Below are 15367 nucleotides of genomic sequence, written 5' to 3'. Positions count from 1 at the left end.
AGTGATTTGTGTTATACCTTAGTTACTGGGCTGTGCTTATCTCAGCCCGTGGGAGTTACATTCTTTTGATTCTCCTCCCCATCCCTCCGGGAGCAGGGGGGTGGGGGGGGGGGGGGGGGGGGGGAGTGAGGGAGTGGACTCTGTGGTTGACTTGCCGACGGGGTTTAAATCACGACATGGAGTCACTGTGCTTTTGACATTAACAGCTACTTTGTGTTCAGTATTTAATTTGGCTGAAGGATCACAGACATGCTTTCAGTGTAGTGTAAATGCTGTTGACCCTTGAGATTCAGCAGCCAGCGATGGTCTCTGCTGCCTCAGGTGCTGCCTATTCAGACTTGGATTGGCTTCACCGCAGGTTTCCTGATATGCCTCATGTTTGCCCCAGGCGCAGTTGGTTTGAAGGGAGCCAGAGCACCGTAGGGCCGCGGCAGCGGGAGGCTGTGCTCGTCATTGGGGATGTAGGAGGTGGGCCGTGGCTCGGGTGTCGTGCGGATGTAGCCGGGTGCTGCAGTTTGTTCCTCTTCCGCAGCGCGCTGTGGAACAAACAGGGGTTATGTACTTTACACTGCGGTGCTCTCTTCAGCCAGTGTACAGGATGCCTCACAGAGGAAGTGCCTTGTCTAATCCTTAGCAAACCAGGATGCCCAGAGGGGGATTAAAAGAAAAGTATGAGTTCCTGACTACGTAGATGTGAGTTTGTCCTTTCAAATACTAAGCAGTTTGAGCCTTTAATGCTTTTGTTATTTGTGAAGAAAACAGATTAGATGAACTTTTAAAACTTGTAGGAAGTGTCACAGAAATCTTGGAACAAGATGATAGTTTTGATGCTTCAGAATGGCTTTATTTACACTGACATACGTGCATACAGTTACTGCTGTATCCACAGCACTGAAAGGAAACTGAATCATAGCATGAGAAGTAGTGTTAATGACAGAGAAGTTTCTTATCCTAAACCCAGTTTTACTGCAGCACTTCTGTGTGAGTTCAGGTTCTTGTAAGTGTATGCACAGTGTGTTCCTCTCCCAGCTTTGTGCACCTTTCAGGTCTCTTGCAGTGATGAGCTAAAGGAGTCGTACAGCAAAGCTAATTTCCCATGAGCGAGAGTTCCCTCTGTATGCGCATCTCTCCTTGATACTGCTTTTTCTTCTTTGGGACCACTGATGGTCTCAACAACAGAGGGAAAGTACCCAGCAGGGTACAATTTGAAGCAGTGTTTGCTACACTGCCCTGCCTCCCCTCAGTGCCTTGCCCAGCAGTCTGGTTTCTTGCTACTTCTCATCTGATGTTCACTGCCTCTGGTGTGTGGAAGACACTAAATTCGTTTTTCCTGAAGCCCACAGCCACCTTCTGCAGCTTTACCTTGAAAACAAGTGGAACACAGGATGCGCCCTTCAGCCCTAAACAGCATCTCACAAATTACTTTAATAACTGAGAGTGAGTTTTAGTGTATTCTCTCCCTAAGATTCAAGGGCCAGTTCTAAGTGGTGTTGCTGGACTGCAGTGTACCACTTCAGTAGTTATCTCTGCCTATGCCATCATCTCCAGAGTCCTGGAGCTCTGTGTTTGGCAGCAACCAGTTATGCAGCAAGTGAGCACAGCTCTTTCCAAAAGACAAGCTAGAGCAGTGAAAAGAAATTAGTTGTAATGTGTGGCAAAAACTTACTTACTTTAGCTCTGGCTTCAGCTGCTTCTTTTTGCATCTTCTCATTGCGTAGTATCTTCAAACACTCGTTCTCTATTTCTTCAGGAGGGGGAAGGCCTTGATCTATCCTTGACGAAACGATCATCAAAAACTGTTCCTTGTCTCTCACTTCCTGCTGCAGTTTAATGGCAAGCTCTTGCTGCATGGATAGCTCTGCAACAAGAGCCATCATCTTCTGGGTTCTTGCCTTTATCTTCTTCTTCATGTCGTTTGTCTGGAATAAATAACAATTGCATTTTCTTCAGGGCTTCACTAACAACACTTGCTGGGCAGGACACTCGGGTAAGTGTTAGCTATGTGACAAGTCCAACCAGACAAGGTTTTAGAAACCAGCTCTATATTGAAAATTACTTAATGCAACAGGTCGTGTGTTTCTGTGTGCACCTGGAACCACAGCAACTTGCAGCATTGACTCCACTACATGATGCAGAGAAGCAAGTGTGTAATTACCTCCTGCCCTTTCCAGCTGAGCAGCACAGCTCCCGCTGCCCTCAGAAGCCTGGTACTCAGATGCTCATTGAGTTTATGCACAATTAACTTTGTAATAAGGGTGCAATAAGCCTGATCCTTACAAGATAATTGAGTGATAATGTGGACACAGTGGGGAAGTTCTCCTTGGCAGGGAAGCGAACAGAGCGGAAGGGACAGGAATCCCTGAGTCTGACTGGAGAGGATTTAAACAACACCTCCCCAAAGAAACGTACTCTTTTTTTAAGTGACTAATAGGGAATTGGGAGAGTCAGAGCACTTTTGAGTCTAACTTCTGGCATGCTGCTGGTTTTACAGTGGTTTATTAGCCCATGGCCTTGATTTCACAAACCCAAATAACAGCTAAGTTGTTTCTCTGTGGAAAATTAAAGCTTTATGATGAAGATGTGTTCTGTGCCTTTCTGAGTCTCAAACCTAACACCTAAGGAAAAAAACCAATCAACCTCAGCCTTGTTTTACATGAATTGCTCAGCATTTTTTTCTGTCTTTCACTCAGCTCTACTCTTTCTCCAGCTTTGTTTTTAAGGGGGTGGGGGGAAGAGGATTTGTTGCTCTTCCCCAACCAGTATTGCAGGCGGTTAAAAGGAAATAGCTGTAACTATATAAAAGCAACTGCTGAAAATGAGTTTTCTTTCCTGTGTAGTTCTCCCTGCCTAAATGACAAACTGAGCCAGACACTGAGTTTTTGGTTTTGTGTGTTGGAGTAGAATCCACCTGGCTCTTGCTATTTTAGCTTCAACGTGTTTGCTATGGCAAGGCTGTTAAGTGCATGTGCAAAAGGAGGATATTACCTGAGAAAGAACTAATCCTGTATCTTGGTGAAAGGTGCTACTGGTGGTGCAGCTTTCAAAAAGCAAGTACACTCACCTAATGCTTTTGGTATGTCTGTATTTCCATCAGTGCTAAACGTCTGTATGTTTTGAAGGCTAACATGATTTGCCTGTCCATGTTTCCAGCTGCTTTTGTAACTCACAAGTGAGTCATCTTACCTCTTGCCCAAATACTGCTCCATTTAGTGTAGGTTGGCATGCGGAGCGTGTAGTGCCCTTCTTACCCTCCTAGCTATCAGCAGTGTGTCCTGCTTCCTGTCCTCTGCTGCGGCATGGACTCTGCTCAGCAGCCGGGAAAGGTGCTCGTAGAGAAGATCTGTCTCCAGCAACTTCTTCTCCTTCTGCCCCAGCTCTATCTCCAGCTGCAGCGGAAGAATGAGGCAGGGAGAAGGTTAAGGAGAAGGGAAGGTGCAACACAAGGTGTGATTGCTTTGAGAGCTGCTGGAATAATACTGGTGAACAGCCGTAAGTCATCACTTCACCACCAGCTATCTCCAGAACTTTTACCCTCCCTGCCAGCTATCACCCCAAGTTGGTTCAGTTGGTTACTGTCAGTTCTTCAGTACCAGACCAGGTCCTCTTGGGGGGCAGGAGGATACAGCAGCATTATTAGAGCCTTGCTGTGATTTTTTTCCCTAGTGATATATATATAATTTTTAATCTTCCAGGTCCTTGAGTTGCACCATAGTGAGGTGGTTTAAATACCTTTTCCCTCCTGCTGCTAATAAAAAGAAAGTAAGTATAGGCTCCGAACACTAAGAAGTAAAAAAGTACCATTTTTCTACTTAAGAAGTAGAGAGTAAGTACCATGCAACTAAAAGAACTTTAAAATCACATGGAGGTTGAAAAAGAACATTTGAATTTATCTTATGACTGCAAGGAACCCACCCCGTCGTCCCGTCCCGTCCCGTCCCCCCCCATTGTAATGTGCAGGTTGGTGCTGTGACTGGCCAGGCTGGCAGAGGTTGCTGCAGAGCTGGGGAAACTGCACAGAGCTTGCCCCTCCAGCCCCTGCTGCAAGAAGGCAAAGTTCCCATTAGCCAATCATAGTTATTCTCACACATAATTATTACTCTTACAGAAAGCTTACTTTTAAATGAAAGCTACCAATTGCCTAACTAACAGGTTAAATACAGTGGGATAGCTTGGGATGTGAGAAGGGCTCTTACCTGCTCAATCTTTTTTAGCAGCTCAGGTGGAGACGGGTCCTTCCCTCCCAGGTCTCGCTTTCTGCTCTCATTTGCGGGGTCAGCAGAGATTTCCTCCATCTGTTTAATCCTGTCCTTGCACTGGGAATGCTGGAAAATGAAAACCCACAGCAGTTATTTTGACAGACAAGAAGTGAAAAGCGTGACCAGAGATGGAAGGCCTCTGTATCTCACACCAGGATAGCCACACCAAAGGGACTGGCATGGCTGCTCTGCCACCACCTAGGCTTAGAAGTAAGACTGGCCTTATATGCTTTGGGGGGGTGTGTGGGGGCTTGTGTATAAATCTAAGCAAAATGATGCTGGTCAAACACTGGGAAACACTTCCCTGCGGCACTGGCAGTGTGCAGGCCTCGTTCTCCTGTCCTAGCGCTCATGAATGAGAATTTGAAAAGCAGCAGATTTTGTCACAGAAAGTCATCCTATAATGCACAAATACAAATCAGCTTCATCTTACGAATGGTTTAAACCATTAACCAGGGTCTCAAACACTTGTTCCCTTGACTCCTCTTCCGTGTGCAACACAGCCATCTGAAACTGTGTGTTAATTTAGCCACACAGAAGAGGTTTTTTCACTGAGCCACCAGGAATCACAAGAGCCCTGTACTGGAAGATGATTTTCACCTTCTGAACTGTTTAGGAAGCCAGAAAAAGGCTGTTCCAGGCAGCGATCCCTTCCTCGACCCCTGCTGGGTGGCCTGCATGAAGACCCATGGGTGATTTGCCCCGAGCTGCAGTGGGGTGGGCTCAGGGCCGCTGTCTGCAGGCAGGGGACGGAGCCTGGCTGCTGGGGTGAGCTGAGACCTGCCACAGCTCCAGCTCCATCCTGAGGAGGGAGAGCAGTGCTGGGAATGGCGGGAGCCTGCGCCGGCGCCGCTTCCGTCACCCTGCCTGGTGTCTGCAGCCTGGTCCAGCCAGTGCCTCCAGCGTGGAGGTGGCTGCATGGGGCTCCGCTGGGACTCAGTGGGAGCCCATCCCCATCTACCTCACCCCCAGAGCCTGACCCACAGAATTCACAAACAAGGTTTCCTTATACTGCGAGTGAGGGAGGGTAATATGGAAGATCATGAGATGTTCTTAACTGGATTAATGCGAGCTCCATTTTGACAGCTGCAGGACAAAGACCCTGATGTCTGCCAGAAGTTGAGTCCCACCAGCTGAGTCCGTCCTCAGACTATGTTTTTATCCTCAGGAATACATCAGACTTTTAGGATGGGGTGTCTTGCTTTATTCCTTGCAATCTTATGTTTGATCAATTTAGGGATGTAGGAAGGATGCACGTGCCTGACAGTTTGGTCGCAAGTTAAACCTGAGCATCCTGCTTCCCCACGAGTTAACACTGATGCTCCCACCCCTGCAGGCATCCAAGTTTTCTGTATTAAAGTTCCAGGCACGTGTCCTGAAGTGACTCAGTGGTGACACTGAGCAATGTGTCACTCCCAGGACCCGCAGAGGCAGGTGTTCCCTGACCTCGCTGATGTGAGACCTTCCTATGGAATATCGCTTCCCAGAACACACTGGATGAATCCATGCTTCGCATAAATATTTCCTGAAGGAGCGACTGGGAACATTTCTTCATGTTTGCACTTGCAAAACAGCAGTGGGGTTTTGTACTTGGACATGCACCTGGCTGTCTGTCAGTGCGTTGTCATTGCAGCCACGATGTATTGGCACTGACATAACACAACCCAAGTACGTTGCTAGGAATGCTAACTATCAGAGACTATATTAAGGAAATAAGTGGTCACCAGCTCTCAAGGTTAGGAACAGTCACCAGAAGTACAAAAGCAATGTTTAGATGTTGCTGCCAGGATGGTTTGGTCCCTGTAAGTTTGCAAGTCATGGAAGAGGGAAAGCTGACAGATCTTCTCGGGTGGTAATGGACCATTACCAGAGCACTGGTCTTAAATACTGCTTGTTATGGTAAAAACGTGTCACGCAGCACTTTCTTTTACACGTGGTCTAAGACAAGGCGAAGGAAAAACCTTCAATGACTGTAATGAACAATTACCTCGGCAAACCATGATTCAGTGTGTAACCAGATACTGGAAGATTTGTTTTAATTCTGACCAACTAAAACTCAAGCCAAAGAATACATGCCAGGGGACAATGTAAAAGCAGGACCAGCACAAATTAGAGGATGCAGCTGTACTTCCAGTGATTTTTCCTAGCTGGGGCCAGATTTCTCAACCACTCGCTCAGGTGAAAATGCGTTGTGGATGCAGTGATGCCTTTATGAGATTAGGGACAGTTCACCAAGTAAAATATTGCAGGACTGAATAGCTAGTTTAGAGCAAAAGGACTAAACCAGCAAAAACACTGTCCAAAATGGAAAGAAATTCCATAGAAAGTTTCATGCTAGGCTTCAATTTAAAGGCAATATGAGTTGGAAGTGATTCGATGCAGGCTAACCCTAAAGTATGGAAAACAAAGCACATCTAGAGATAACCACGCTATTCTGTGACTGCTTAAGTGATGCGACCATAGGCTTCTTTCTTTATTTTCTCCTAATTTGTAGTATTTTTTTTTGGACAGAACTTGATGTGAGTTCTAACAGATTCTAAGTCCCAAACCAAACCAAACGAATCACTTCTTCCTTAGGGTGGATTTGATACAGGGGATAAGAAAAGGCTCTGTCAGAGAGGCTTTTCTACATTTGTTTGTAATCAGCCAGGAGGAATGGTTGCAGGACAGACAGACAAGAGGGAACACATGCCTAGATAAAGGGATGGGTCTGAAGAAGTGGAGGTCTGCTGCTTATTTTGGAGACCTCAGAGAAGGTAGGTGAGTACATTGAGCACTAGAAAGGGGCAAATATCACACCAAGGCTTTAAAACTGGGGGGTGGAAAGGAGCTCTAGAACTATAGATAACATCACTTTCTGAAGGATAAATCTGGAGCAAATAATTAAGCTTTCTTTGCATGAAGCTAGAAAAGCAGAAGGGACATCAGAGAGCACAAGTGTCCTGGGTCATACCAGACCTGACCAGTTCCCTACTATGATAATTTACAGGTGTGCGGGCAACAAATAGTGGGTATCATATGTCTTGATCTGACACAGCTTTGATGTGGTTTCATGTGACATTCTCACAAACAAGCCAAGGAAATGGGTTCTTGATGAAAATATGAGGTAAATAGCCAGTTAAATTCAAACTTATCCTGGTCTGAAGACAGCGCTGAACAAAAGACATAATATTAAATAACAAATGCAGGGCCCTGCATGTAAGCAGGAAAAACTGTCTGCACAAGTACGGAATCAAGGTCAACCGATTAGATACTCTTTCTTTAAAAGAGGGTCTGGTTGTTACCTCTACATGAAGATGAATCATGTCATGTTGCAAGGAAGGCACCATTGTACCTGGACACATAAGCAGGAATGTAACCTGCAAGATGCCTCAATGAATCCTTTCACTCTCAGGCACTGGTATTTGTGGTGTACCTCAAGAAAGAGACCAAGGTGCCAAAAATAAAAACAGCGCAAAAAAAAAAAAGGATGATCTAAGAAAATCTGTGAGGCTGACTGGAAGATCCAGGGCTGTGTAGCCTAGCAAAAGGATGGGAGAGGAATGTGATTAACTTTATTCCAGTAGCAGGAAATGCTGCGGGGAGGAAGAGAATGATCCGTTTGTCATGTCCCTGGTGGACAGAACACAAATCAATGTTCTCACGCTGCAGCAAGAAAGACCCAAGCTAAAGGTTAAGGACATCTTTATGATGCAGTGTGGAGATTTTCATGGGGTTGTACTAAAACTTGGACAAACACTGATGCCAAATGCTTCAAATAAATTGTCAGTCCCTGTACAGCAGCTGAACTCTGAGGCATGAAAGTCCCATCCTGACAGCTCAGCACGTCTATGTGTTGGACTAATAATGATTAATGCTAAGTATTTCTCTCTGGCGCATGAAGGCAGTTTAGTTTTCATGGGTCATTCCAGTCAGTGGGAACAGCCCCTTGCTGTGCAGTCCCAATCTGAAGTTACATAGTTTTATGCTCAGGGGAAACCACCTTAGCATCTCACCAGGTATTTTTTGTGTCAGGCAAACCAAGTACCTGCAAATATTTCTGGGTTTAATGCTTTACATTGATAGTAACAAAAATGCTCAGGCCATGTCACCAGCACTTGCTTAGAAGAGGTCTCGTATTAAGACAATGATGGTACTTCATTAGCTGAAACTATTCACCTGTGTTTCTCTCTGCTGTGGAAATAGGCAGCTTTGGATGGAAAGTGTACGAGTGGGACATAGATCAGTTTGATGATTAAGGAGCTCATGTGGAATACAGGAGACCCAGGTGAAATTTTTGCTCTTGCTGGCACACAGCCCTGACTTGTGCTTTTCCCCTTCCCAATGGGCACAATTGCCACCGAGACAGGGATGCAGCTTCTGCAGCCTGTTGAGTAAAACATACTCATTCATCCCACTATTCCATGAGGTGCATCTCTAGCAGAAATATGTATATCTGTTGAATAATCATTTGGCATTCAATACTGGAAAGTTTAGTTCACCTCTGGAGTGAGAAAAAGGAAAAAGGTTCTGGGGAAATGGGAAGATTGGGAAATGCAGGAGAGGAGAAAAACAGGACAGATAAGATGTCAAAGTCTGAAAAATTCCCAAGAATTAAAGAGACATGAAAGGTAGGAAAAAGGGAGAAGAAAATTTAGGACATACATGATTCAGCTTGCCTAATTCAGATGATCTATATTGTATCTCAATTGTAGATGCCTTTTGAAGCATCCTGACATGATTCAAAGTTCTCCATACCATCAATGAAGAGAGGCAGGTGCTTTGAGAATAAAGACCCCCAGGAGGAGTACTGTGCTCCCAAAATCAGGATCTCCCTCTGGAGGCAGACACCCACTTCTTTCTATTAATAGAGACCTTGTTCACCTATCTGTATAATTTTTGCTGTGGGCTCCTAACCCGAAGTGAAGGTTAGGCACCCTGGCTCCTACATAAGGTCACAATGGAATGGAGAAATAAAGATGAAGAGGAAAACTTAGAAAGCATATTTACAGTCTGTGTTTTAGGAGTTCTAAAGGTCTCTGATAGAAATCAGGATTTCATAGTCCTGTGGTGCACTGAGACTCCCTCTGAACATTTATAACTATCTATCTAAACTGAAAGATAGACAAAGAGTAGCCCAAAAGGAGCTCCTGCTACCACCTCTTCTGATTTCAGCTTGGCTTCAGAGGTTGGTTTCATAGACAAGTGATTTAGATCTTATTCACCACACCAATGCAAAGTCTTGTGCAAATGATCACCATCTAAAGATCCTTTGCATATTATAACCGAACAGATGCCAAGTTGGGTTTCAACATGGGGCCAAATCTGTAATCAGTACAGGAATTAGCAATCTGAATTTGGAAACCAACACCAGAATTCAGGTTTGGGCTTATGGCTTTTATTTAAATCATGGAGATAAAGCCAAACAACTTGAAGCTGTTTCTCCCTAGACATAGTGGCTATTGGGAGTGGGAGGAAGAGTATAAATGCTAGAACAGTTGAGCATAAGGAGATGGCTGGGTTAATGGCCGCTTTGAACCATGTAATATATTCAGTACCTACAGCACCTAGTTACATTTTGAAAGCTGGTTAACTGGTTATTTGCCATTGTTCACTGGAAAATCTCTGATTTGGGAACATTTATGAAGACTATTCCATCTGTAATATCACACCAATCTGTATTTTCCTGCTTTTTAATTTTATTTCAATGTCACAGAAAGATTAAAAGCACCTGTAACAATAACATTCCTTTAACAGTGGTTTTAGGCTTCACATGAACCATCATCACTAAGGGGAAAGACTTAGAAAAGCAGAACAGAAAAAGCAAAGCTTTGTGATTGACTTACTTCACAGAAATCACCTGCACTGTGTGACTCAGTGCTCAGTGACTCCCAGTCTCTTTCCAAATCTCACCTGAAAACATGGCACTTTTTCTTTTGTCTATTGTCTATTTTTCATGCTCATTCGATTCCTCATCTCAATCTGTAACAGCACTGTAAAGTCCTTTGTGGTATGATTTTGCGTAAGGTAACGTGCAACATTTTAGTCTCTTAGCAGAGCATACAGCTTCCCAGAAGCAGCAGGATAGTGCAAGCACTATTTAACAGTGAGTCACAGCTCCCATCGATGCCATTACGAAAGGCGATGTACACCCTAATTTACGATTTTGTGCAGGCACTAACAGAGTATGTATGGAAAAAATTACCATCTGGAGATAAGGTCAGAAGTAAATGAGCCATTTCAGAAAGCAAGGAAAGAATGTCCCGAACACTGCAGTTTGCTAGTTGTTTAATGTCATTTTGTAACTAGAACTAAAACTTACACTGTTTTTGTGGAGAAGAAAATCTATGCGGATTATATCATTGTAGGCAGCAGAGTTTCCAGAGTAGGCTCAGGGTCAAGTGTGAATTGAGTTATTATTTTAGGAATTGAAGGACTAAGTATATCTCCCACCCCTTCCACCTACCCCCATCAATACAGTTTTAGCAGACTTTATCTACATGGCCATTTTTTCCCCATGACTCCCATTCTCCAGCTTAGTCACACTGACATTTCATGCTATGGGGAGGGTTAGCTGAGATTCCGTTTGGAATGCTTATGTGCATAACAAAGTGCATCAGCCTGTCACAGACAAGTTTTACTAGACAGGTCTATTACTGAACTATCTGTTTAAATAAACCTCGTCAATCCACGCACATTTCCCTGGGAAATTACCTGAAGTTTTAAAATAAAGAACAATACAAGCCAAAACCAAAACTTGCTTTCCCACCAACCTGTATCTGAAGCATCACCAGCTGTGCATCCAGGGCTTTCTGTACTGGGAGTGTTCTGAGCAATGATTCAATCTCTCTCTTCTTCTCATCTACCTTCACCTTCAGAAATTTGATCTTTTCATCCATAACTTGAATCTCGAGATCTCCATTTCTACGCAGCATCTCTTGTGTGTGTATCCTTTCATATAAAATGCATAGTTCTTCTTCCCGGTCTCTGAGAAGAAGACCCCTGGAATAAGCCCCAAATGAAAAGGTAAAGTTTAAAAATTGTGTGACTCATATTCAGTGTATTCCATCCAAGAACAGAAGCGGTGACTCGGGACAATAGTAATAATCTGGGATAACATACAAACCTTTTACAAATGCTACTTTAATATCACATTAACCTTTTGAATAGGTAACAAAATCATTACAGCGTGAAGATCAGAGAACAAACCATTGCAGAGGTTACTCTAGTCTCTCATATAATTCTAAAAACTCTGCTGGCCTTCCACAGCATTCATTTAAAAGATGGATTAAATGAATCAGGGAGCTTTACATCTTCTGCATTTTTATATATTACCTGTGTACAAAGGTAAGATATAAAGCAGGAGCCTACAAGTTCTCAAGACATTCAGCAGTCAAGCCACCATATGTTTTTAACAGTAGATCTGAAGTGTGAACATCATCAGCAATGGAGAACCATCATCTGTGTGACACAGAGCAGCACTGACACTGCACCGAGGCAGACTGCTTAGGGAAGCATATTGAGGCTTTCATAATCTTTCAGTATCCCTAACTAGGAGTGCTCATAAGCTGTTGCTTCATGAATGTCAAAATTAAACAGCACATTATATCAAATTGCTACGAATACCTCTCATTTTGTTGCTGGAAAGCTCTTTCATATCTTTTGTGTAGCTGCACAATCTCCTCTTCAATTTGGGCGACTGTATTGGTAAGTCTCTCAAGAACCAAATACCGCTGCTCTTTCTTCTCTTTCATCTCTTGCATGGCTTGTACAATTTTGAGGCAATCACTTTTGAGACTGTCTATAATCGCTATATTGTTTGTATTCTTCAGCTGTTGTTTCTGCAATTTTCTTTAACATAACATAACATAAAGGCAGGAAAGTTTTTAGCCCTTTCGATTTGAAAGCAATTTCAGCCATTAAAAGCAGAGCTTAAACTAATTCCTCAAATACACAAAGGATCTTCTATGTCAGTCTGCTTCACAGATGCATTACAAGAATTAGAAAGTCTCTCTGAGAATAGCTTCTTTCTCCAAGCTCCTTACAGCTTGAAGAGAACTGGATTATGGCCCAAGTAAAATGCTACAAATGGTGCACTGCACTACATCTCTTCTCTACTGGGTAGCCCAAAGGGCCATAAGAAACAAAGTTCAAGAGCAGAAGCATAAAATGTGATGCAAAGTCTTAATGTGTAGAAATCCTGCCATTCTATTTAATGAGACATCAATATGTAAATAATTTTGTGGTTGTAATTCAAAGCTCTCCAAGTTTATAAACGAATGTATCACAACATGCACACAAGAAAGAAAATAGTTGGTTTCCCTGTCTGACAGATGAGATAAAATCATAATGAAAGGTTCATGACAAGATCGTACTAAAAAACCACAAAACTGAAGAACAGAATGCATCATTTCTAGCAACCTTGGTTGCCATCCTCACTTAAAATACAGATTCTTGTTGCTATACAGATTGTTCATTTTCTTACAACATGGAAGTTAGAGCTACTGCATTTAATCTGTGGTAAGTATCACTTCTTGATCAAGATACTATTTATCTACATTAGGAATTTGTGTCAACATACAAAAGAGGTAGTGAAAGGAGAAGCATAGTCTTCCCTTAAGATACAGAGCTGCAGACGAAATATCCACCTCCCCTCATGGGCTCCATCGTTAAATTGCTGCATCACCACATAAAGAGCAGTGAGCTGTTTTCTGGTTCATTTCCCCATGTGTGTAACACTTCTGAGTTTCCACATGGTGTTGCTAAATTGAATTAAACTTTTGTAAAGCAAGAAGCATGACAGTAGTAAAGAGGTGTTATTAAATATCTTCTGATAAACCTTCATCTTATTTGGACTGATACTCTATCTGTCCTCAAAATTGTGCAGACTGCAGACAAGTCAGTGATGCTGTGATACTAAAGTCTCTTACTGGGATTAAATTCTTTTTTCCATAGGCACTTCCATTACTAAAAATTCAGTACCTCTTGCTATTTTTAAATCTAGATTTGCAGAGATCAAAATGACTGTTAGACCAGAGTAGGGTCATCTATAATTAGATATGTCTGGTATCTAGACAATACAGATCTGCCTTCTTAGTCTTTTTTCCTCCTTTCATCAGAAATTGACTGGGAAGGACTCAAAAATTATTCCACAAAATGTCAGCATCATGGCAAAATCACTTAAACCACTGACATTCCAGTTCGTTTTTAGCTACCCCCAGCATGACTTTGAGATCAACCTACTTGGAGATTCGCCATATGCTTTGAGTGACTGTAACCTGAATGCATTCTTTGGTCCAGTTGTGCAAATTTGTGGCACCAAAAGACAAAGTTTTGGGAAAATCAAGTTATTTTTGAGCTACTCAGTTTTGTCTGTGCTGTTTTCTATACACAGCTAACTCTCCATTACCTTTGTAGTTTCCCAGCTACCGATTTCAGAGACGTTGTCATTCTGCCTATATTGCAGAATATCATCACTAGGATGACAAAAAGATGGCAGAAAGATTATCCCCACTAAATAATGGTCTAGGAAAAAATTAGAGCCACAAGCACCACTTGTCTGCCTCATCCCCTTTGTTGTGAATGCTTAGTTTGACTAGGATTGCCTGGAAATTGAAACCATGTTTCATTTTATTTGAAATAAATGTTTTCCAATAAACTTCAATTTGAGTTTGAACCAAGAGACCCAGTTTGTTTTAATTTAGTAATTACACAGTTGAATTACTAGGTAGTGACTCATCTAATAGGATCATGCACCAGTCCACTGTGGAATTGTATATACGTTGGACCTCTTTTTTTCTAAGGGTAGAAAGTGTGACTACAACAGTATTGTTGATATTGAATGAAAGAGCATGCTAATGCAGATTCTAGAGGCTCACAAGAACTGTGACCAAAAGAAATGCGGTGACACTTTATCCTTTCAAAGGATGAGTAGCCAGACAAACTTCAGACATGTTTTGTGCCATGCAGTGATGCCCGAGCTAATTGTGAAGTGTTAGGGTGACCAGAAATTAGATTATGTAAGGGTGTTGCTGAATGCCTTTGTTTGAATCAGGTTTTAGAAATCAGGATAATGACTATCAAGCATGATAAAAGTATAGTTGAAGTTAGACTAGATTATCTCTCAAGATTCTTTCTAATCTTACATTTCTGCAAATGTGACCTACAGCTTACTTAAACTCACCTTTCCTTGGTTATAAGAGTATTCCTTAAATTTTCTATTTCATTTTCTATCAATTTTACCCGTTTTTTAATTTCATTTGCTTTCTGATGAGCAGCATGCACCAAATCTATACATTTACTCCTTTCATTTTGAACAGCCTCATTTATTTTAGCAAGTCCTTGGAGTCTGAAGAAATGACAAATGTGAAAGAAATAATTATTAGAATTTTATGCATACACTGCTTGGATAAAAATTGCATTAAACTACATTTTTTAGCTAATGTGTTGTTATTATTATTCTCTTACTCTTTTTGGATTTTTCTTCCCCTCTTTTCAAACTCTTTTATCTCAAGATTCTTTCTTTTTAATTCTTTAATAACATTTTGGAGTTGTATCTGAAATTTAAATAGAATTCAGTGAGCACTTTAGATATATCAAAGAAATGTCTTCAAAGAAATGACTCAGAATAGCTCAGAACAGGTACTAATAAACCACTGTAAAACCAGTCAAGGAAAATATATTGAGATGAGAATATTCTAAGAATTTATTCCAATTATAATTTAATGCTTTTATTGCAACAACATTAAAGACCACACTTTTCCTATGTACATTAAGCTTACAACAAAAGTTAATGTAGATAATTTGATGCTGCATCTTAGAAAGATTGGTCCCTTATATCTCGAGTTCTACTGTTTCCTCTCAGTTCCATCGCTGTGTAATTATTTGGCATATGCACCACTTCTCAAATAAATTTTATTTTACTCTTTTCTGGCTTTTAAACAAGCACTGATGCTTGAGTAGAATGACACATTCTCATTCTGTTAGGGCTCTGGACCTTTTGATTTCAGTTGTATTGAGTCCTTAATAGCTTGTATCATTAACCATCTATGGACAGGTCTTTTCTCTCTTCCCACTCATATCAGGAGGAGGAGGAGGCTGGCATTAGAAAAAGCTGCTGGATGCTGGGCTGC

The 15367-nt window shown here is 42.1% G+C and overlaps 1 protein-coding gene across 4 annotated transcripts in view; it reads right to left on the bottom strand.

Moving 5' to 3' along the window:
* Positions 1–188: 188 nt before the first annotated feature.
* The window catches only part of CCDC146 (coiled-coil domain containing 146), a 69790-nt gene continuing 54611 nt past the window's right edge, over positions 189–15367 (bottom strand). For 3 of the 4 annotated variants that reach the window (XM_065666747.1, XM_065666763.1, XM_065666774.1), the window contains 8 exons: positions 14703–14791; positions 14419–14583; positions 11862–12086; positions 11009–11237; positions 4194–4322; positions 3249–3386; positions 1671–1919; positions 189–536 (listed from right to left, as the gene is read on the bottom strand). In XM_065666747.1, coding sequence (XP_065522819.1) covers positions 333–536; positions 1671–1919; positions 3249–3386; positions 4194–4322; positions 11009–11237; positions 11862–12086; positions 14419–14583; positions 14703–14791 — 1428 coding nt within the window. In that variant the 3' untranslated portion in view covers positions 189–332. The remainder of the gene's footprint in view (positions 537–1670; positions 1920–3248; positions 3387–4193; positions 4323–11008; positions 11238–11861; positions 12087–14418; positions 14584–14702; positions 14792–15367) is intronic. The other variant, XM_065666755.1, reaches the window with a different exon arrangement.

This window comes from Lathamus discolor, chromosome 1, assembly GCF_037157495.1.
Source record: "Lathamus discolor isolate bLatDis1 chromosome 1, bLatDis1.hap1, whole genome shotgun sequence".
In the NCBI taxonomy this organism is placed as follows: Eukaryota; Metazoa; Chordata; class Aves; order Psittaciformes; family Psittacidae; genus Lathamus; species Lathamus discolor.
This window is presented reverse-complemented; position numbering and strand designations above follow the sequence as displayed.